At 44.4% G+C, this 23,347-nt stretch overlaps 1 protein-coding gene across 1 annotated transcript in view; it reads right to left on the minus strand.

Annotated features, from left to right (window-relative positions):
- LOC131885745 (pseudouridylate synthase RPUSD2-like) overlaps positions 1-21,981 on the minus strand; it is a 40,379-nt gene extending 18,398 nt beyond the window's left edge. Inside the window, exon 1 of the mRNA XM_059233886.1 lies at positions 21,162-21,981. Coding sequence (XP_059089869.1) covers positions 21,162-21,611 — 450 coding nt within the window. The 5' untranslated portion in view covers positions 21,612-21,981. The remainder of the gene's footprint in view (positions 1-21,161) is intronic.
- Between the last annotated feature and the right edge of the window lie 1,366 nt (positions 21,982-23,347).

The raw sequence follows: 23,347 nt of genomic DNA on the forward strand, positions 1-23,347 counted from the left end.
CCTCCTTTTTTTCCTTTCCTTCTCTTCTTTCTTCCTCTCCTCGGTCTCTTCGAAGACTGTTCTGTTTCTCCTCGGATCCTTGAGACCCATTGAGGCAAAACAACAGAAAACATCGTTGGATTATGACCCAGAAATGCTTCTTTATGATGATGATTGCTTAATGCTCACAGGCCCTTCTTCAAACTCAAGAGGAAGGACCGAAGTCCAAAGGAGACGCCCAAAGCTTAAGAGTTGGAATCTCTTGGGATAGCGTGGATGATTATGACCCACGCCCAATATGTTGGATTGGCCGATTTTGAAGTGTCAAAAATTGTCACTTTGTTGAAGTTTTTCTTTGGACATGTTTTAACTTGAGTGGGACCGGGTTCCATGCATTGCCTTTAAGAAGTCATTGAATGACCAATTGTTGTTGTTGTTGTTGCTCGCAAGTCTCGGAAAAAAACTCGAAGAAAAGGTTGTTTTTCGGACCAGGGCGAAGGCCGTGAGATCATCCTGGCCTACCTTCTGTAAAAAAACTTATTTTGAGATCCCCTCAACAAAGTTTGACAAGAAATTTTCGCTCCAAGCCTCCTTTTCACGACTCAAGCGAAGCACCAAATTAAGTTGTTCCATGTCTCCAGAAACGCTACCAATGGCCAAGTTGAAATCAGATTTGAGCAAGCCACCTTGCACCCTAGGCAGATTGACAATTAGACACCCTTGATCCATTGAGTGTGGAAGAGCATGAAAATTTGGCACCACCCCAAACGAGAGGACGCGTCAATGGACCCATAAATGTTCCAAAGGATCACTTGAACGGAGCTCCCCGCCCATTATTCCCTCTTTGCCCGAAGAGATTCTAAGTGTGCACATGTCTGCGTCTCGAGTGCGTCCACTTTCCGAGCTAACGAAACGGCCTTTTTCGTGCCTAGAGTTTGGTGGCGATGGTGGTGGTGGTGGTGGTGGTAGTAGTTGTGATGATGATGATGGCGAGCTCATAGATAACATTGTTTAGTTTGTTGGTGTTGAAAAGAAAAGTGGAGGTTCGCTCCAGATTTGGTTCTCCTTTGAGACTGAATGAGCTTCCGAGATTATGATTTTAAGACTCCTTCCGCTAGACGGAATGGGACACATCCCTCTTCGATTTTTTTCCCAGAGAACAAGAAAACACAAGAACCATATCCTCTTCTTACACTCCCGCAAAGTCCTTTTTCAGTTTGGGGAAAATGCTTGACTCGTCCCCCCTCAAGATTCGCCAAAGACACAGGTTATCCAAGTGAAGAAAAGCCTCCAAGTGTTTGTTATCTATTGGAGCAGAGTGAACGGATCCCGGATCGGATCTTCTTCTTCCCTGACGTATAAGAACAGTCAGAGAAAGGCCAAGTTTGAATTGAAATAAAGCCATAAATAAGCATGTGCTCCTGACTGATCCAAACATGTCCAATGAATGCCTATACACATAATTTAAGGGCTTTGACTCGCAATCAACCATTGGCACATGTTCATCCACGAGTGGAGGTAGTTAATCAATTGAATGATTTACAGTTGCTCAGTAAACAAGACCGGGTGGTTCTCGCCTTCGTAGTTCACATGTATGCTTGCATTAGACCATCATACTTTTGGAACACTGTGTAGAGTTGTTACGGATGCATATGGTTATATGGACATGCCCTAAACCAGCTCTTATAGCGTTGCCATCCCAAACCAATGGAAGGCTTGTTTACTGGCATGGTCCTATGGTCCATCGAAAAGTGTGAATGCTCGTTCAGAGAGAATCCATCAGATTGGAAGTGAAGGTGCCATAAATCGGGGTCTGCTTCTCCCCGGAATGCTCGTATTACGTACATTTCTCACTGTTAATCAACCCACTCTAGAATATTGCATGTGTATGTATATACTCTAGTTAAGGCTCGATTCGTGCCCGAACACGAACAACATGCATTGGGTGTAATTCTCGAGGTTACTGATTGTCGTGATTGACCCTTAAGAGAAAGACAATTGCTTCCAATGGAATGTTCTTTCAAAGGAAAAGGGAGAGAGAAAGAGAGAGACAGAGACAGAGAGAGAGAGAAGGGGAATGGAATTTTGATGAGACCATTCAAGCGAAAATCACTTTCTCAAATCCCCCAATCAGGCAAGATCCTGGATCTTGGCAGGAAGCAAGTAGGGAGTCTCATAATCAAGGAGAGCAGATATTCGATTGCTTGCCATAATTTTTCATTCTCAACCAAAGCCTGTGTGGTTTTCAATTTTACAGGGCAGCCTTTGGAATTGAAAACAGGGGGACAACAGAAGCTCGGAGTCGCAGGCATTGTTTACGCCCAAGGAATTCGTATTAAATATAAATTGTCAAGTCACCCCTTCTTCCATTTCCTTCCTTCTTTTCCCAATTTCTGAGGATTAAAGGTGATCGTGCCTTTCTTTGATGTTCCTGGTGTTTGAGCTATACGTTCCTACCCATATCTCAAAGGCAAGTCGAGAGTGGTTGGTTGGTTGGTTAGCGAGAGAACTGGTTGGTTGGTTGGTTGGTGGTTTCTTTCCCTCCCCCAGCTATTACGTAGATTTATTCATACATCATAGCCAGGCACACATGAGCAATCTTGGATTCCACGGCTTCGTCCTTTCTCTTGCTCACTCGTTCTCAGAGTAGAACTTGGCTCGAACCTAAGCAGAACCATAGATAGATATGATGCTTGTTAGATGGTGAGAATATTGTGCTTCTCATTAGCATGACTATAAATCATCGCCACATGGCACCAATACTTGGCGCCGAGAATGGCCACAAGCGAGGTTCCTAAAAGACGAGAAAATTGGCAAAAACTCGTCTTGGCATCGGGAAAACCATGACTTTCTCTCACATCCATCTCTCTCTCCATCCATCCATGGCATTCTCGGCCTCTAGACAAAAGGATCTATAAGTGATCAAAATATATTCTCCGTGATGTGTCGGAGCAGCGCTGCATCCCAAATTCTGGCCAACCCATGAAGCCCGAGAAGCCCAAGAAGCCCGAGGCTGACTTCGTAAAGAAAAGCAGCAAAACCGAAATGCAGCCACAACCTCCTTCAAGATGCTCAACCCAACATTGGATCACTATAACTTTCCTTTCTCGAACGGAAAAGACCAAGAAATCGGATTGGAGGTGATGGGTATTGCAACAAAAGTATGGGAAACCTTGGCATCGACAGATTGGATATCCTAGTCCGACTTTTAGCATTGGGAAGTTTTTCAATATCACTTCGGTTACATTTGCCAGCTTGTTCGACAGCTTGCTTAGACCACATGGATTGACCCCAAATGGACCTTGAAATTCTTTCCACAACAACTTGGCATCGAAACATGTGGAATGTCAAATGTTGAACACCTCGTTCGAATTGCAGTCTACCGTATTTGGGTTCGTATGGTATGCACTTTCTTTGGAACAACCAAACCTCTGGAAGAAGTATAAATTCGAATTGGTATGGAAACTGGGTGGAGACGCGAGAAAATACAAGTGTCATACTGCGTCCATGGACAGAACTCCCAAATGAATTCAAGGGAGCAATGGATACAAGATTGGACTGGCACCAAAAGAAAGAAGTGGAAACGAAGACGTCGGTTTTCTAGCCAAGGACATTATGCGAAGTCTCTCGAGATTGGGAGAGGTTTCCTTGGAGACCCTCCGCGCACCCCATCTCTCGTTCCTTCTAAGTGTGCCCTCGGAATCTCTTAGAAAATTATCTCGACTTTGGAAAGTAAATCGCATTCATTATGAGGTCTGAGCTAGTGATCCGGCCTAATCAGATCCAAAGCTCCGGGGAGCGCCTCTGTCAGGATTTCCCCTCTTCATTATATCCAAGGACAATTTTGGATACATACATTAGTAACTCGATCTGATTGATGATTGGCAGTCCCCAGGCTGGATCAGCAGCCTCGAAAAAAACCTATCTAGTTCTGGCAATGCTTTCTCCGAGACTAGCCTCGAACTATTTTCCAGCGTGATCCAGATTCCGTTTCGCAACGGCCAGTTCCATGATTAAGGTCCTGAAAGGCTGCAACATAACCAACGCGATCCAGACGAGCTGTGCGCATAAAAATGAGGATCATGGAAAGTTTGGTCAATCCTGAATAATTCAAGAAGCCCAAGGGATTGGCCGGAGAAAAAGTTATTGCAAAGAACCCTCTCATTTGAAGTGCAAACTTTCGGCTGGACTCGAAAACACTGTTGGCACGCGATTCTCGATAGGGACCAATAGTCCGTACTCGGAGCAGGAGGAGGAGGAGGAGGAGAAGAAGGCAATATAGAAAACTTGTTTCCGCTTGAGAAAATAACAATTTCAAAAACTGCCGAGGTCAGCTGAATTGTTGGCCTGCTCGCCCCAGGGGTGCGCAGAAATCATACTCAATTGTCGAACATGAAACTTCATTTCTCGAGGGTGCAACATCACTCTTGAGAATCTGAGATTTGCTTTCCATCTTCCTCATCATCAGAGGCTGTGGTCACTCAAGGAGAGAGAAACGGAGCAAGATCGTCATCATTCATGTTCCGAAAAGCTCTCTCTGAGCATCGACATTCCCGTCCCAAGTTGCCGGCATCTCATCTTGCTCAGTCTCACGTGGGTACGTCACCTTCAAGATCGAAGGCGAAGGCGAAGGCAAAGGCAAGGAGAGGGAAGGTGTAGTCAGTTTAAATTTAATTCAGGAGCCGAAGAGGGTTCAGAGACGTGGGAGCCAAGTTGACCTGACTTCTTCCTTCTCTTTTTCTTTCTTTCCTCCGTTCGTTCGTTCTCCCTTTTTTGTTACTCATCTGAAATGGTGAACGCCACTCAGGAATGCCGACGGAACAGGGGGAAAATCGCATTCGAGACAGGAAACCTGGCCACTCTCTCCTCGCGTTCTCAATTCAATTGTGCTTCTTCGTCTTCCTGGCTCGATGATTATGTTTCATCAACGTAATGTACTTTCTGCGAATTATGTTCACAGAAGGCAATCACTTTCCATCGCTTCCAGAGATTCGCCACGCTGACCGATTTGAGTAGCTTTCATTAACAGATTTACCGATCACCCTCTCACTCGAAAAGGAAGAAATACTCCCAAAGCCACGTGCTCACTCGCTAGATTGCGCACTTTTGGTAGAGGGATAAAAAAGAGCAAGTTGAATCTTTCTGGATGCTCAACAAGTCAAATTCCTTACAAGTTGAGCTGTTCAAGAGGCACCTGGTTAACTTGTTTAGCAAAAGAAAAATGGTCGAATTCTTGAACTTGAGCAATGTCGAAAAGCGAGAGTTGGCCAATGTAAAAATGGGTCTAAAAATTGGAACAACGCTTCTCCAGGGTGTCAGGGGTTGATGAGAAGGAAGACAAGTAGCAAAGTCGAGGAAAAAACGACGGCAACACGAGCAGATTCGTATCCAGGTTCCGTGTAAGAATGGAAATTTGACACGCTGTGAGCGAGACTCGGGAGTTATCTGTTCGTCTAAACGGAGTGAATGAGCTGGCTCACTCGGTGTAAGAGGAAAACTTCTGGTGTTGTTTTTCGTAGTCGTTGTAATAATGCTACGAAAACTTTTCCCGCTGTTGTCTCAAGGGAGCTAGAAAATTGATGCCCAAAGACACAAGGAGAGACTACTACCACTAGTACAACTATTACTGCCAACCCTCCTAATGCTTGTGCCTGCTGCTTTGGCTCCATTGGTTAGTTGGCTAGTTGGATAACTGGCTGCTGTATTGGTCTCGAACGTGGACAACACGTGACCTGCTCTTAACTAACGATAATGCTTTTCTAACGACCAAGTTCACTCATCGTGGGATTTCCTAGTTCAATCCAGACGGGTAGGTTGGTAGGTACGTAGGTATGCAAGCTTACGCATTGCACTAGAGAAATGAAATGAAACGACGCGATCTAATTAAGCGAGGATTTCCTTACTCTAGCTCCTTGACCTTGTTGTCCAGGATATGAAGTTCCTGCCCTATGTGGACCACTTGAAAATGTTAGGCTTTCCACGGGCACCCCCACGAAATCGAGGAGAACACTTTTGAGTACGCATGGCTCCACTCTCTTCGCTCATTTCTTTAGGGACCCCCTTTTTTCGTCCGTATCGACCTTCTAGTGGGCCTGGCAGGTCTTAGCCCTGACTTATCGTGGTAAATCGTTGAGGAAATTAATATTATCTCCTTGCAAAGATCTTGACTGGAATGCTAAGAACTCGGGACAATAATAAGCCTCATTCTTTATTTCAAACCAACTCAAAAAAGGCCGCTGAAGGACTGGGGCACTTCAGACTTTTGGACCCAGTCCATCCAAACTGCATCCGAGTTTCAATCTCAGGGGGATAGCTTCGAAACTTTTGAGATCGTAGACAAAACTTCACTTGGAGGCTGGTCCGTTTTGAAGAGTGGTAGAAATAAGTAAAAAAGTGGACCAGGCTTGTTGGGGAATTCACTGAGTTTTGTTGATTCAATTTTCAATTTTGCCTCTACGCGTCAAGTTTGCCAATGGTAGAATTGGTCAAGAAGAATAAACTGAAGAACTCGTCAAGTGAAAAATAGAGTCTCTTTTGTATTGACGAGGTTATTTGGAACGATTCTTACGGGCAATAAATGGCCTGCCTGGTAAATGAGCAAGTGACTCAAACCTAGAAGCGTAGGACAGCCAGGACTCTCTGAGTTCCACTCCTTTGGATTTAATGAGATTGAAGGCTCTCCCAATTGTTCACGTCGAGTCCGATAAACCCTAGTCTTTTTCAAATCTCTTTTCTCTTACCATTAAGGGCTCAAGTCCACCCGTGATGATGACATCTGTTCTACATTTCTTAGCCAGAACTTCCGCTTCAATCTTATCCAATGCGTAAATCTCTACCCTCTATTCTGCGAGAACGTCGACTACATTGCTAATGTGGTGGAGAAACCAGAAATCAGCTGCGGCTTCATCAAGGAACGGAAATTTCACAAGTGGACCATCGTCTTTTACTAGGGGGGTTAGATATTTTTACCGATAACGGTAGGTAGGTACAGTGGGCCCGTTGAGCAGCTTGACGAGCAGGAACCTCCTGGTAGCAATATTGGTTTGCCAGGTGGAGATCCCATGCTTCTTTTCCTCGTCATGCTAAGCAATCTTTCATAAAATGTGGTCCTAAGTTCGAGTTCGAGTGTGGTTCGGCAAGTGTTCCCTGTTTAGTTCCTTTTTTTCTCTCAGTCGGCTCTCGGCTACTCCTTGTTACTTGTTTGCCCCGAGAGAAAGTGCGAGGGAGGTCTTATGCAATTATGTTTCCTTTTCTGCCCTGAGCATGCAATTCCACACCACGAGCAATTATTTCGGCCGTCTTACCTGCAATAGAGACAAAAGGATCATGAAACCACCAAGCAAAGGTATTATTATATGAGAGAGACGAGAGGGGGGGATGGATGAGCCTTTATGTAGTCCCGAGGAGGCTCTATTCCAAATTGACTTCGAAGAGGGACTAGACTCTCTGGCCCATTCATTGGCGGGAAATCCATTTTAAGTCTTTTCAGTCGACTGACTTGCAGCTCTCTTGGCTTTCCGGTAGGCTAATGGAATTTTCATCTCGATCTTTTCCATTCCATAATTTCTTGGAGACGTGGCCACGATGGTCCTAAGGTGAGATCAACCACTCACACACGAATGCTGGCACAGCTCATTTGCATAATTATGAGACAATCAAGCCAGAAACGACCAGCAATCAATTTCAGTTGCCAAACTTTCCACGCCAGAACCAAGAAACCCGCCCAGCCCACCCACCAACCCACCAACCCACCAACCAACCAACCAACGATCAAATGAGCGAACAGAGAGCCGAACGAAGAACGGCTGCCATTGAAAAGACCGACTGGCCGAATGAAATGTGTCTCTCAGATGAAAAGCTACAGGACATGCTTCTTCTACGGCCATTAAAAAAGGCTCAATAATTTCACATTCAAATACGGGTTTTATGTGATTTGTCAAAGACCATCGTTAAAACTGAAACGGACCCTAACTTTTGGACGAGTTGCTGCATTTCAAATTAGATTAGATTTAATTGCACCCAGAAATACCCCGCTGTCTCACGTTGTTCCTAATCCACAAATCGCACGAAGCAACCTAAACCTAACGATATCTTCGTTTGCAAGTGGTGACATAGAATATGCCCAACTACGTATGTGAAAACCCAGACTGAACTTCGAGGACCAAGTAAAGCGATCCGCGTACGTATGTATATATCATGTTGAGGCTTGAAATGTCTTTGGCCATGATTTTCCAGCGTGCTCTTGTTCGAGACATATACTTGTCGTAGCAGCCTACTATTGGAGTGGTAGCAGGTACATACATTGGATGGAGAAGTGCCATTTGCACTCACAATGAACGAGACAATGAACAGGCATCATCCGTGTCATAATTCCCAAAACTGAGGTGGTCTACCCCGGTCTTTGCTCTAGCTCACGTTGTCTTTTTCCCCTGCACTCCATGTACGTATACTAGCTCAACATTCTGGTCGGAGCATTGATCACAAGTTGTGCCTTGGAGAGACGTTTCGAGGAGCAACAATTTGAAGACAAGGATGGGCTGGAAATGCCATTAAAGCAGCGAACAATGCTGGTGTTTTAAACCGAGAACAGCTGAGGAATTCCAAGATGCGCATGAATCTAGTATGTGTACTGTATCGAAGATATTGCTCAGTAGTATGTCCGCGTAGTAAGCACACTCCAAAAGGGTCACCTTAGGGCAATAATGAGCACATGTTTAGGTAGAGACAACGGAAACATCAGAACTCGCAACTTTAGGAGTCACGACGGCATGATATTAGAAGGCAACACATCGTGGAATTTCATTTTAATCCAAACCTTTATTGTGCTTAGCTTCTTTGCCCGTAGAGCATTCCAGACTTGTGTAAAAATGTTGAAGGATCTCCCACCAACCCAAAAATGTTTTGGAACGTTGGGGATAAACGGAAAATTGGTTCTGCTGCAGATTCACATCCCGGCTTTGAAGTATGAGCGGACCTTGGTCGCTTTACGAGGGTCAGAATACGTGCTAATATAGGGCGGCAGATGTTCAGAGGTTCAGTCATCTCAAGTCAATTCCATCACCCTTATGCTATCCAGCGAACATGGAAAGGCGAGGAACGAGATGGAGACTAAGTGGAATAAATAAGGAGCAACATTTGGAACTAATGTGTGCTCTAGACTTGTAGAAGAGCGTGAGTTCCTCTCGACCCTAAATGCTTTGTCGTGTACTCCCATGGAGCAAGACAGCTGAAAGTGTTCTACACGTGGATGGTTTTGGGCGTTATTGGATGATTACAAAGCCTTGCCTTTTTTGATACTCGTTTTCCAGGAGATTTTGAATGTTCCATTTTTTTCTCCCTCTCTCCCTCCCCAGATAAATCTTGTCGGTGAAGCACAATAAAAATGCGCATTAACAAGATTTTATGGAGACACAGCCAATTTTCTCATAAGCCAAGCGATTCAAGCGTGAAATGGAGGAATCTCAATGAACCGAGCACCACCCGCTCTCGTTCAACAACGGAGAATGAGTAGGCCTGCAAATCACGGGCCAATGAGAGGCTCTCTCAAAATGACCTTAAGCAAGCCAATACAAAGCTCACTAGCTCGTCCAAAGGCCAAGCCATTTACGTCGATGGCAGAAGAATTGGCCATTCCCCTGGCCAAGATGGGGGCCGCAAGTAATACCCTTAATACCATTTATATGTCGGACCAGCTTGCACGGGGGTGATGCCAGTTATCGTGAGAGCATCTCTTCTTTTGGTCTTTGGAAAGGCACCTGATTTATGAATCCGACATGATATCAAGCAAGAAACATTCAAGTTGTGCAAGACAAGTGCTATTAGGGAAAGTGCAAATTTTTGCCCGCGCTCCCTGAGGAGTGACTGAATTACTTGACGGGGAAAAGTTCGAGACATGAAGACAACCTTCATTTTACACCCAAGGTCCCCGTCAGAACTTTGGATCACTTGCTTCAATTCAATTACAGTGCCCGTCAAGGCCAGCCACCCCTCACTGTCGACAGGCATGTGGTTTGATGTTCCTTTTTTCCCGGTGGAACCGAAACACTTACCTCTCTCGAATAAGGACGGATGACCCAATGGGATTAGCCTCTCATGGTCACAATTTTTGACCACCAAAGAACTTAGATGCATTGCATTTTTTCGAACCTACATCATCCAGATTAACTTAGACGAGGCTTGGCGTACGTCACTTTGCCCGAAGAACATTTTACTCGTGACACCTGGTTGCCGGAATGTTTTCGAGAAAGACGGTTGTTGTGGTAGTACCAAAAAACATTTCCTGCACACAAAAATGAATAGGGCTCTTGAAGGTCTTTTGACGTTTATCCCCAGCCGCTCACCATGCTACCGGCCATTCAATGAAAAAAGCGATATGTGGTCATAAAAAAAGAAAAACTATCCACACGGACTCTGACTGAGACGTTCAGTGTTCACACCTCGAATTGTCGATTCAATTCCCTCAGCGAAGACGACCACAGCCTTTAGAACAGTAATCCAACATTTTCGAACCAACGACTGCTCACATCTATTTATGCAATGTGCAACCTCTTTTTTGGACCAGAATTCACGTGCGGATGGAGGAAGGGGGGGGGCGTGGCATTCCTTCGCTTTGGGCTGCTTGGTTTTTTCCCCCTTTCTCTCTCCCGGAGCTAATCTGGATAAAGCCGTTGGTTCCATACTTGGAACGCTTTTGGTGCAATGGTGTGAAGAAAGGACATAAAAATACACAAATATAACTGCCAAGTCTTGATGAGTAGAAAAGTCCAGAGCTCAGAACGAGCGTTCCACAATATTATTTTATTCTTCAAACTCATATCCAACAAGAATAAGGAGAGTTTTAGAGTATAGAGAAAGTTCTTTGGTTTTGTTGGGGACAACCCCGTGGAAAAAAAGTTTTTCTAAAATGCCGCGAGCCAAACTTAACCAAGACCCATAAGATCTAAGCCATTAAACACGATAAATTGTTTACGTCTTTGTTGTGGTTATCAAGAGTGCAAAGCTTGCCAAGGGGACGAGAATACGACCATATCAATCTATTTCGAGGGTATGCCACTTCAAATATTTGCCCCTTTATAGCACGATGAACAATGATTGCATTGAGAATTGGCAAATGGTCAAGATTATTGAGCTGTACCCAACTTTCAAGGCTTCTGCGTCGCTTTCGCTTTCCAAGTTTGGACCGGATTGTCAACTTCAAAATCAATTATGCAAAAGGATTCTTCCGACAGATTAACCCAAAATTATAATTGTCTTGGCTCTCGCATCCCGGTCTCTACTGTCAATTGCCAACAGAGCTTGTGGAACAATCTGCAACGAACTCTGTTCCCGTTGGCCTCATCCTACTCCCCTGTTTGTCCAATTTATTGGACAGATCTAGACCCAACAAATGCCTAAACCTCGTGTGATTGATTCACTGGAGGATATAAGGTCGGATAATGGGATTTGCAGGCACCAAGACATGTATTATACCATATCATTAAGTCCTATTGTTCACGGGTCAGTTCTCCCCATCCAATCAGTTGACCAGTTGCGCTCCAATCCCTATTTTCAATCCCTCATTTCTCAAGTGTCCTTCCCAAAGTTGTGGGGACATTGCCATAAAAAGAAGAAAATCTCCGCCTTTGCCAACAACATCCCCAATTCCTGCAAGAACCTCTATTACTCTGGGCGGTCAAACGGGACAAACCTCGAGTAGGGGAAAGGAAAGTTCGATTCAGAAAATGAATCACATGGCAAATATAATCTGTTGGAGATACCAAAAGACAACGCATCTTTTGCTCAAAAGGTCCAAATCCTAAGCAATGCTACATAGACAATTCTGTATCTTGGCACTCTCCAAGATAAAGGCTGCCAATCCACTCGGAAAAAAGAGAAACCACAATTGCACACACAGTTTTGGTCACCCTAATTAATACCTTCCGTTGGTTTTAGTGTTGCCAAAATGGAGCAAGAAAGGCAGACAAAAGCTTCGTTCCGGGATATCTTGATGGGCCATTTATTTGCTCACCTGAAAATCAAGTAGGCTCCTTGTGGATGTCCTTCAAGGGCGATTGCCTCTCTGATTCATTGGAACTATCTTGTTCCAACATAAACATACTCTGGCTCTCATTCCGTGCCATTTTCCATCTGGGGCTCTCCATGGTTTACAGTCTACTGTATTTATGGTTTGCTAGTGATGTACATGAATCTAATTTGCAAACTCGAATTTCTAAGGAGTATCTGAGTACATCTCCATTGTGAGAGTTGCAGCAGGCGAGAAAGCCCAGAATTTACAAGTGGAACAAACCTAACTAGAAGCGCAAGCATGGCATGATCCCAGCAGCACTGAAGTGGGTTACTTGGTTGGTTGGATGGTTGCTGGTTGGTAGAGTTGATGGTGGCGGGACCAGTCAAGAAGCTGGAAGTGAGCCAACCATCAATCTCTACAAATCTAATGCTGACATAACATCACGAACGCACTCCATCTCGTTCTCGTTTGCTCTCGAAGGGCAGACAATTCACTCTCGGAAATTGGCAAAGGATAAAGACGAAGAAGCTCGACTTCAAAACCGTACGACATGCATGAATTGAGTACGAAGATCAAATGTATTTTCATCAACCATTGTCTCGTGACAATGAAAGCTGTTGTGACGTTTATTGCTCCAATTTTGAGTAACGATGTAACTCTTTGATGACAGGTGCACCTTATCAGGTTACTCGCAATTGTATAAAGGTGAAGAGAAACTCTAGAACACATTAATAAACAAATATCAATAATGTGAAGAGCCCTGTGAAGTGTCCAAAGTTTAATGGGTTCAGATTGGGAATTCCATTTATTAGGGTTTTGAGCAGTCATCGCTTTGAACTGATCGAATGCTATCCTGTTGGTGCAGGGTGACCCCCCACTTCTATTGATTGCCAAAGTTGGAAGAAGTTGCATTTCCTTCAATTTGTTGCTTTCTGGTGGATGCATTCTAAATTCTGGGCTGACAAAAACATAAATCTTGACGATTCACCACCGAGAACACGGATCTCAAACAAACAAGACGCCATGTTTAACCAAAGGCATTTCTAATGTTCCGTAACAAGCCTCTGGACCGCTCTGAATCTCAATGAGTTGAATTCAAGTTCCTTCGTGAAGTCAAGAATGGAAGAAAGGGTAAGACGAAGAAGCTAAGGGGATAAAATTTATTTTTAGACAAGCTTTTGCAAGTCTCGTTCTATTGCTTAATGATGAGCTCTCTAGAGAAAAGAACGAAGAGGATGGTGCACTTTACGATTCATGTGCGTGCCCTATTGTTTTCCAATATCATTCAAATGCCCAATAATCTAATCAATAGAGATAGGAAAAGTTCGAGGGTGAGCTCAAAGGCGCTATGAATTGGTTTTGATAGCCTCCAGTGAAGATGGTTGAGGGAGGCTCTTAACTTTGAGGACAAGCCATTTAACCCTCCTCCTCGTCGGCTTTCCAGGCTTCCTCCATCTTCCAACATTTTCCTCTCTTTTTGACGACGGCCTTCTGGAAATTTTGATTTGCATGCAAGGTTCACATGGCGCACCTACCCTTGAAATTGGAACACCGCTTCCCGAATAACTGATTGCGCAAAAGCATCTTACACACTCTTTTTCCTCCAGGACCAAGCTTTGAAAAGGTTACAAAGCCCTTTTTCGTTATGTGACAACAGGGTTCGGTTTTCACACAGAGTCACGCCAAGATTGATTTTCCCAGGGCTCAAACGTCTATGATAACTTTGTGAGTCAAGAGTGAAGACTAGACGCGGAGTTAAGGGGAAAAGTTAGGCGCGGCTATCGTGCATGATCCATAAATCCACTAATGGAGTGAAACATAACCACTCCCTAGATGTAATTTTTCCACATTTCCTGCTTTGGTTTGCTTTTTGCGTGAGCAGCAATTACTCTTCACTCTCGGATTAGATCACATGGCGAGTCTTTCAACACTAATCATCATGGAAGTTCGCAATGCAACGTGTCTTACTCAACACAATCCTTCGGTCCATTCACAGCTTGGCTTGGTTTCTTTCTCTCAAAGGAAAGGGGAACAAAATGTCTAGACATGCACATTACCTCGTCTTGCATACGTGTTCTACTACATTGTGCAGTACGAGGTGAGGACTGGAGTTAATGGACCACGTCGCTCGTCTTTATATGTAACCAATACTACTATTCGTCATCACCTACAATGAGCGCAGTTTGATATACGTCAGAGCCCTTGACTTTGCACCTTGGTTCAAATATGATTTTGTGGGAACGTCCATGGGGCCGAGGTTTTCGAGCTACTTTTCCGAGGTAATCATTAGCTCCCGTCGGAGCTAAGGTTTCGTTTCAAGGAATGGATCCAAGCAAGATATGGTACACCACACCACCAACCAACCCTTGCCTTCATGGTGATCATCATCAAGAAGCATATTGCATTGGAAGGGAGTATTAGCTAGCACTCTTAGAGTTGGTCTAATTTTATCACAACTCTCGGGGGAGACATAACCAAGGACAATTAGATCAAGTTTCTTGCAATCATAACTTTCCAACTAATGGAATCGGATCCTGGGTCTTCAATGGAACACAAAGCAATCATCTTGGTGTTTTCGCCTCCAATAGCCAACCCTATTGACCCTTTTGGATTGGGGAGGCAAATTGCTGGAAAACAGAAGCATAGATCCTTCCCCCGCTTTCTTCTTTCACTTGTTTCGTTGTTCCCCTTTTGTTCGACAGAGGTTCCTTTAATAGAGCTGGATCCAAAGCCAAGAGCCGCTCTCGGCTTAGCCAATCAAGTCGGGAGGCGCCCTTTGAACTTTCAGGTCCATCTCCAATTCCAGGTCTTTTGTTCCAAGAACACTCGGGAGGAGGCCATGAAATATGCATCTAATGTTGCCCTCGCTTTCGACCATCACCTTTTTGCTAACAAATTGCTGTTACGAACTTCATTTGGAACAAAGAAAAATGTTCCAATTGTTCACTTCCTAAAAACAAATGAGTTTTTGAGATCTGAAATGGGTATTCACAAGATCTCTCTTACTTGCCGACTATTAGGTTGGTAAATCTTTATCATCATTTGAAATGAAGATCACGCTTACAGAATTAGTGGAATGTATTTTTTTTGACAATTGATCCTCGCGTGAACTTCAAGCTTGCTAGAAATGCATTCAGCAAGTACAAAACACAAAGCTCTTCCAACGTCATTGGCCAACACATATACGCACATACACTCACACACAGTGCTGCATATGAGATGAAAAGAAACCCTTTGCATTATTGGTCAGAGATCCAAGCCTCGATTTCCCCTTGTTCCAACGGCACAATTTTGACATAGGGCCCGCCAAATAAAACGGGACCAAACGATATGAAGCGGATATTGACACAACTTGCCCACCAAGTTTCGAGTTGTTTGCAAAACACGAAAGCACCACCGACTCGGATTTAATTTGAGTTGTTAATCAAGGCCAATCGATACTCTGGCAACATGATGAGAACCTATTGGCTACTTTCAAAACAACGTCCCCAGTTCATCGTGATCATGACAAGTCCGGATCCCTTCACCCAGATAAGCTTCGTTAGGCACGGATCAAATTGTGTCTGGGAATAATTGACAAACGTTTTTGAAGGTGTTGGCAATTAGTGGGAAAGAGCTTCTTGATTTTTTGCCTTTGGACAGGAGTGTTGCGACTCTTTTGGGGCAATCTCAAACGAGTTATTAATGACTATCGTCCACAAAGGCGAAGAAGGAGGGCGCACGAGGCACAATGGTTCAATGTCAACACGCCCCCCACCACCAAGAATGTCACTGTCACTCATTGTAAGCCTTGAATAATCCGCTCTCCAAGACCTCGAGGCCAAGAGAGATAAGAATGCCTCGTGATTCTAAGTCGAAAATCCAGACCACAAGATTCAGAGTTCGCCCTTAGCAATATTTTGAGTCGATTTGGAAACTAACGACATAGCGAATGAATCTAATCAGATCTGAGCTCACGTTGTGATCGAAAGGGGTACCAAAGAAATTGACACTCTATGGGAGGTGTGAAGTTTTTTGATTATAAGCCTGCAAATCTTGCCACTTGGGGTAATGCCTGAAATGGGGATTGCTTTTAGTGCTTGAGACAAGAGTAATTCAATTTCAGTTTTTTTTGTGTAAGATCTGGAGCGAGAAAAAAAAGCACTGCAGCTTAAAAGCCATTGCTCTTTTCCGAGAATGGTTGAGACATGTTGGTTCTTTTCAAATAAAGATAGGGAGAGAGAGAGAGAGAAAGAAAGGAAGGACGTGGGTCGAAATTTGGGTTCCTCTTATTGATCCCTCTTAAGAGGAACTGCTCTGACTTGATTTGACAAATGATTGAGAGCCTTTTGATGAGGCCTCCTTGATCATGGCATCAAAAAATGACTCGGAAAGAGCTTTTTATCGATCCTCAACAAGCTAGCTCACCGCCACCATCACCACCACTAACCACCACCACTAACCACATTTCAAAACCGACTCGATCTGTTTCCTCCCTTTTCACACACAAATATTCTTGGCCTCCTCATTAGCCGTTTTGCTTTTATCTCTCTTGTTATCGTAGAGTGGTTCTTCTACCATTCTCAATACGAGTGTTCCTTTTGACCCTTTTGTATTGGAGAGAATGAAACGGAACAACCGCATCGAAGTCCTCCTCCTCCTCGTCGTCGTGGTTGCCATCGCAGTCGTGGTTGTTTTCCTCGAGGTTGTTCCCTAACTTACTGCATCGATCAAACAGTAGATCCGATCCCCACAAACCAGATGTGGGACGGAGAGCTCATCAAAGCCGGAGAAGGAAGTGATCCTCAAATCGAGAGCAAAGCAAGTAAGCTGGCATCTCCTGCTCATAGATATCTCAATTGGGTGTAGATGCCACAGAGGAGTCTGAACCGTTGTTCAGGATAAATCCCTCATTCTCGGGCAGTTCTCGGTCTAGTGATGAATCACTTATGTACTTGCTACAAATAAAGCATGCTCTCTCCCTCCATTTCTCTCTCACACACAAGTCACTTAATGAGCACGAGATATGAAGGAAACGGAGGAAGGACTCCCATGGGATGGTTTTGCTTGTGAAGATGCGCCTTGGATCAAATATAAGGCAGGTGGTAAACCCATAGAGTAGCACGTGCGCATGAGGTGGAATACTGTAATATGGCTCTTCCAATCTAATGTATCCCGTATTGGCATAGAAGGCACCCAAACTCCAAAATTGATCAGCATGATGAGAAATCTCCATGTTTTGGCTCAAGCGAAGGAAAAGAGCGGCAGAACTCTCCGGAATATATGCATGTTCTACCCAAAAGGGAACAAACTGCTTTTAGTAATGGTTTCCAATAATGTTGCTTCACTGACTTCACGCTCCCTGAGAAACAACTAGGGCCTCATTTTACATCAGTATAATGAATGTAAGCAATTTTTTCACGGCACTCTCACACAACAATAATTGGAGCGCTCAAGTTCAAGGGATGCTTTTCTAATCCTATGGTGCGTTGGGAGCAATTTACAAGCGTAGTCTAGCAATGGTAAGATTGGTAATGACCAACGAGCGCACCACGTGCCATTGCCAAAAGACAAGTCTTGCTTCCTCTATAGATGGAGGTAATGATACAAGAAGAAGCCACCAATGGTTGAAAGTATTAAAAGGCAAATCGTTCCATAACTAGGAAGGAGACCGAACTCCCTCAGGCGCAAATCTACTCCAAGCAATCCAATCTATGGTGGACCGCCAACGGCTCCCAATTGCCCCCAGCAATGTGTTTGGCACTTTCAAAGCATATTTTACATTCAACCCCACAAGAATTGTCCTCTTCAGCCAATTCAAGGGAGCATTAGGGGCAATTTCTGTACCCAAGACCAGACTGCAGAAAGGTGCTATCGTACAGGGTGCGTATGAAACACATGACAATGCCAACTCCAGGAAGAGGTAGTACTTGTTTTGACTAGACCTACTAGGCCAGGGAAAACAAGTATGAATGAGGCTAAGCTTATTACTTCAGATTGAACAAGCTCTTTTCTTACACAATTTGATTCCATCGTCAAAACAAAATGAAAATAGTTTCACCGTTAGAGTCAACAATGGTTGCCTACCCCTCCCCTTTTTCGAATTCTTGATTTCGGATCATTGATGTAGTGCGTCTTCATTAGCAGATCTCCTGGAGAGGCCCAGATCGAAAATGGAGGACATGGTTGACGGTATCACATAACAGACCAATTTCTGTCATCATGTTTTGGCGTATCAAGTGGAGGTCTCCTTTGAGGGGAGTCCTTTGGTGTGTTGATGGTACGAAGTCAAGAATTTGAAAAAGACGGAGCGGAAGGCGACATTGTCGGCTTCAACGGAATAAAGAAGGCTGAAGGCAAATAAAATGTGTCGAAAAAGGGCCAAAGGTTGATCGTGCGAGCTCAAATTTTGAGAATACTTGTTCAATCTAAAATTTTAGGCGAAGCTTCATTTACTAAACTTTCACTTTGTTGTTAGCAATAACTCTGACATTGGATCAAGTTAGACCAGCAAGACCTGGGGCTATAAAGACTTCTGACAGATTGCTATTGAAAGCCAGCAAGGGCTATGACAATAGCTATGTCAAGGATGATAATTGATACATTTTTGGAATATCTTTCTTTCCTTACAAAATGTTTTGGAAAATGACGCAAGGTTTGCCTCTGCTCTAAGCTCTAAGTTAATATTTAGATATTGAGTTGCCTCACAACATCTACAAATAAGCATTCATTTCTTGTTCTTTGAGCCGCCCGGTTAATGTGTTGATGTCTTCTTTTTATTCCTTTTGCAGAGAATGAGTGAAATAGTGAGTGAGATGTGTAGGTTTACGATCTCCAATTGGTTCGAGATCTATGATCAACAAAGCCAAAGCCATTAAACGACAGTACCACAAGAAAGCTTATTGCAAACCATTTCCCTCACAACAGAACTTTGATCCTTGGGACAGAATGGTAATATTTCGAGCTCTTTTCCCTCTTATTCTTCCTCGGGAAAGTTGGAAGGAAGTTTGCAATCTCTGTCATGGCACGGAAAGCTCGATAAAAACAACTTCAACGGTCGACAATGACAACACCATAGTAGAATAGAGATTCTATCAGTTTCTATTTTATGTGGGCAATAGCTCTCAATTCATTCGTTCGGTATTCGGGAAAGAAAATAAGGTTCTTTCCAAATTGGCGTGACAATTTTGCATTGTCCCGAAGCGAGAGTTTGCAATTTGCATTTTGAAAATGGCCTTTTTTCGACCCTCTTCAAGGAGCTGTTGAGACTCTATGTAAGAAACATATCTCTGAGTTCCATCCGAAAGACTCAAAGGAAAAAATGCAAACCACAATTTACCAAGCACAATGATATGTATGTGAATACACAGAGATGAAGACAAATACATCACCTTTTATCATCATAAAGACATATCTACATTTACCAACAAGATGCATAATTTCGGGACTTTTCTCTTCGTCTTCCCACTTACAAAAGCCATTTAGTTAACTCCAAAACGGCAAATTTTATTACTAGTATCGTTAAATCCTGTTCCCCTACATGGTGAAAAATGCAAAATTTAAACATGTTTACAAATAAAGTTTGACATTTTTCTCGTTCATTATGACAACCAAAGTACGTAAATGGCAAGGATTTATGACCCTCAACGGGTTGAACCTCCACTCTAAGCGAATGAGAATCCGATTGTTTGGAAGTTCTAGCTCAATGTCGCCATTTTATTCACTCTTGTATCACCCCTCAAAATGAGAGCAACCAAGAAAAGGAATACACCTTGTGCAAAATGCATCTTTCTAACCTACATAGTTGAATATGAGTTTCCCTACAAGTATCAATTTTATCTCCTTTGTCGCATTTCATCCCAATATGCGACCCCAAGAGAGACAGTTCTAAATTTCACGAACCTGGTCAATCAGTTATGGAGCGGTCTGAACGGACCTAAGAAAGGTGAGAGTTAACTTGGACAAAGTAACAAATCGAGCTCATTAGAACCGACATATTTTGTTCTCCAACCTCCGTTGCTTTTTGGAGAGATGAATATGAATTCTCCAGGTGGGCTAAAACTGCTGACTCAACGATTCAAACCGAGTTGGAAAGCCTCCTCTGAGAGCTTCCCTCGCCGTGGGGTTAGACATGTGGTTCACGCTTTTCATAGAATCTCCTACCTACCGTTCGTACGAGTACGTATACGGCACATTCGTACACTAGGTATTCATTTCATAGAGGAACCAGCGATGAATGATTGATGAAAGACGATGAGAGGAGCTTCATGGATGTTCGGCTCCAATCTGGACATAAGAATGAATATCTCGTTTTCCTTTATGAGCTCCTGACAGTTCGATCTCCTTGGGATGATCTTCTTTCATTTATTTTCGCCGAACGTCAACTCGAGTTTCAACTTTCGAGTCATCAGGAGGTCACAAACATTCTGGGCGGCTCAGAAGCACAAAAAACGTCAGTCACAGAGCAGACTCCCTCTTTTCAAGGTAGATGCAATACTTGACTTGGCCGTCGTACATTGAAAGTCACGCGAGCCTAGCTCAAGGGCTAAGATAATGAGGTCTCGTTTGACTGATTATCTGGGCAAGAAGGCCAAAGAGACACTGCCCATAAACATTACGAGTATGTATGCGCGAAAATACCATAATAAGTCGGTAATAACGAAAATGTCTATTGTTCAAACATTTCCTCACAGTTTTGACGAGGACCCTATTGTGTACAATGCCAGTAATAATGAAGACCCATCGCCACATGGAACCGTTCCTAACAGCAAAGATGAACCTGTCCCAAACCATTACAATTGGCTGATGCGCCGTGTGCAGGACATAATTCCCAACTGTTTTCCATCATTTCAAGCTCACGAGGCTCGAAAACAAATACAAACAGCCAACAATGAGGGCTAAGCACAGCAAATGAGCCAGCCATCAAGCTCGGCAACTCCGTGAGCCGTGAACACCACATGCTGTTTGGTGATGAGAGGGACAATTGGGATCTGGAACGCGATGGTGGTCCTAGGACAGGAACGGACGCAAGCGTCAAGGCCACCCACCCCCTTGGCTGGGAACAGATACAAATTGGAACACAACGTGGTAATTGACTCGCCAGAAAGGCCTGGGTCAACCCATTAGACAATCCTGGTTTGTTCTAAGAGAAACTTATGGACAGACTTCCGTTGAGTAGTTGCGGGCGATTGCTTACCTTGGTACTGCCTTGAACCATCATCTTGGGGATGCCTGCCCCATTACAAGCCCCGAGAGGATTGTTAACCCCGCCATTAGCGGCACTTAAGTAGGGATTGATCAGGGTACCCGGAGACAAGATCCCAGATCCTGCATGATGACTGCCCGGGTTTGGGTACACGAAGGTTTGCGGGACGGTCTGGCCGTATTGAGAGGCCGCGCTAAGTTGAGCAAATTGTGCAGCTGACAACAATGTGGACTGTGCTTGAGTCGGATTCATGTGGTGTGACAGGGTGACTAGCTTTTGAACCTGCTGTTGATGGTGCGGGTGGTGTTGATGTTGAGGATGGAGGTGAGTCTGACCAGGGACAGTGGTCAGTGTGCCGACCGGTGACATTTGAGCCTGGCTTTGGGTAACGGCCGCGGCAAAATTCATCCAAGGCATGAGAAACGGTTGCTGGAGATTCATCGTGGCGTGTTTGGGTTCGAGAACTCCTGGGTTTAAAGCAGCTAAAGGCGATTCGTCAGCAAATTGTGCTAATTAGGTTGACAACACGTGAAAAGGGCCATTGCGGGTTGGATATAATATGGAAGGATCCCGCATCAATTGGAAGGATTAATATCGTCTCAGAGAGCGAGTGACAACCCGCTAGCGCACTCCATCATGGCCGACGACCTGGTCACTTAAGAGTATTTACACTCGATCGAAGACCGCGAGAAGTAAAGAATCTCACGGGGGCCAAGCCAAACAATAACAAACACAAGTCCTTCTTGCTCGCGTGGCTCTATTCCTCCTTCTCACCAGTCCCGACTAAGACCAACTAACAACATGAGTGGAGGTACAAGAAGGCCGATTTTGGTTTTTCTCCACTTCCTCGCTGTCCTCCTCCTTATCCTCTTCCTCGTCGCTTTTCCACGGGTTTTCTTGCCCTCTTTCCCACTCTGTTCCCCCTCTCGCCGTCTTGAAAACCGACCGAAACGTGTGAGTAAGGGCGAGAAGAGGGAGAGATACGGACCTAAAACCGAGTCGGCGGCGGCTTTCGCTTTTGCCCTCAACTCTTTGGCTGGGCCGTCGACGTTCTTGCGCCCGGCTATTCCGACCCTTGAGACTCCTTGCTCCTTCGTTCCCTCGCGATGTTATTCTTGTTCGTTGTATTACTACTACTATGACTCTATATCAGTCGAACTTAGTGTATGGAACAAAGCTGAAGAAGGAAGTACGCGCCGGATTTCGGGGGAAGCAGAAAAGTCGACCCACGGACCAAGGAACGACCTATCTCCAAGGGTCCACCAAATGAGAGAGTGAGTTCCACTACGAGGCCACACGGTACTAAACAACGTACACCAAAGATCTTTGCGTGCCCGAGAAGGAGAGTGAAACCTTGGTCCAACTAACCTCCAGGGTTCCTGTCCCAAAACCACGCAACCGTTAAAGCACCAGACTTGACATGAATAGGCAAGTGGACTTTGGGATCTTTCAAGATTATGATGGACTCTTGGTATTTTCAGTGCTCCCGCCTTGTAGTTGTGGACCTATGACCTTCCATGCGACGTGCACAGTAGGCTGCATTTGACATCCGAATAAAACGGACAGCCATATTCGTTTCCCAAAATGTCTTTCCATCAAGATGGTTCAAATCAAGAGCTGGACCTCTGCGTTTATGGGCACCCTTTCTATTTGCTGTTGGTTCCTTTGGGTCACACTTTCAAAAAGGCAAAGAAGGCCAAGGGAACGAGAAGAAAAGCGACCCAGGGCAGAGAATAAGATGAAATGGTCGTCCCACGTCCCGTCTCCATCAGAGCTGTAGTCCCATTACGTGCACTTCTACATATAACTCCGAACGGAAGAGAAAGAAAAAGAGAGGGAAAGAGAAAGAGAGAGAGAGAGAATAAGACTACAACTGCACACCATCTTCATCGTCAGAGCTCACTTTCAATGGGACGGCCAAGAAAATCCCGAGAATGGGCCAAAACGCGAACGAGAGACGTTTTCTGGGCCGTTCGTTTCTATTTCCCCCCCGACTCTTATGGGGGCAACCAAACGAACAGAGGAGAGGGAGACTACTCACTCTAGTACTGGAGACCAGAGACGGGTATAAGAGAGCTTGGATTGGTGGGTCTTGCATGGTCTAACGAGAAGTCGTCAAGACTTCTTGTACTGAGTGGGAAACCCTGGACTCTCATTTGAAAGTGGCTGATGCGGCA

Source organism: Tigriopus californicus, chromosome 8 (genome assembly GCF_007210705.1).
Source record: "Tigriopus californicus strain San Diego chromosome 8, Tcal_SD_v2.1, whole genome shotgun sequence".
NCBI lineage: Eukaryota > Metazoa > Arthropoda > Copepoda > Harpacticoida > Harpacticidae > Tigriopus > Tigriopus californicus.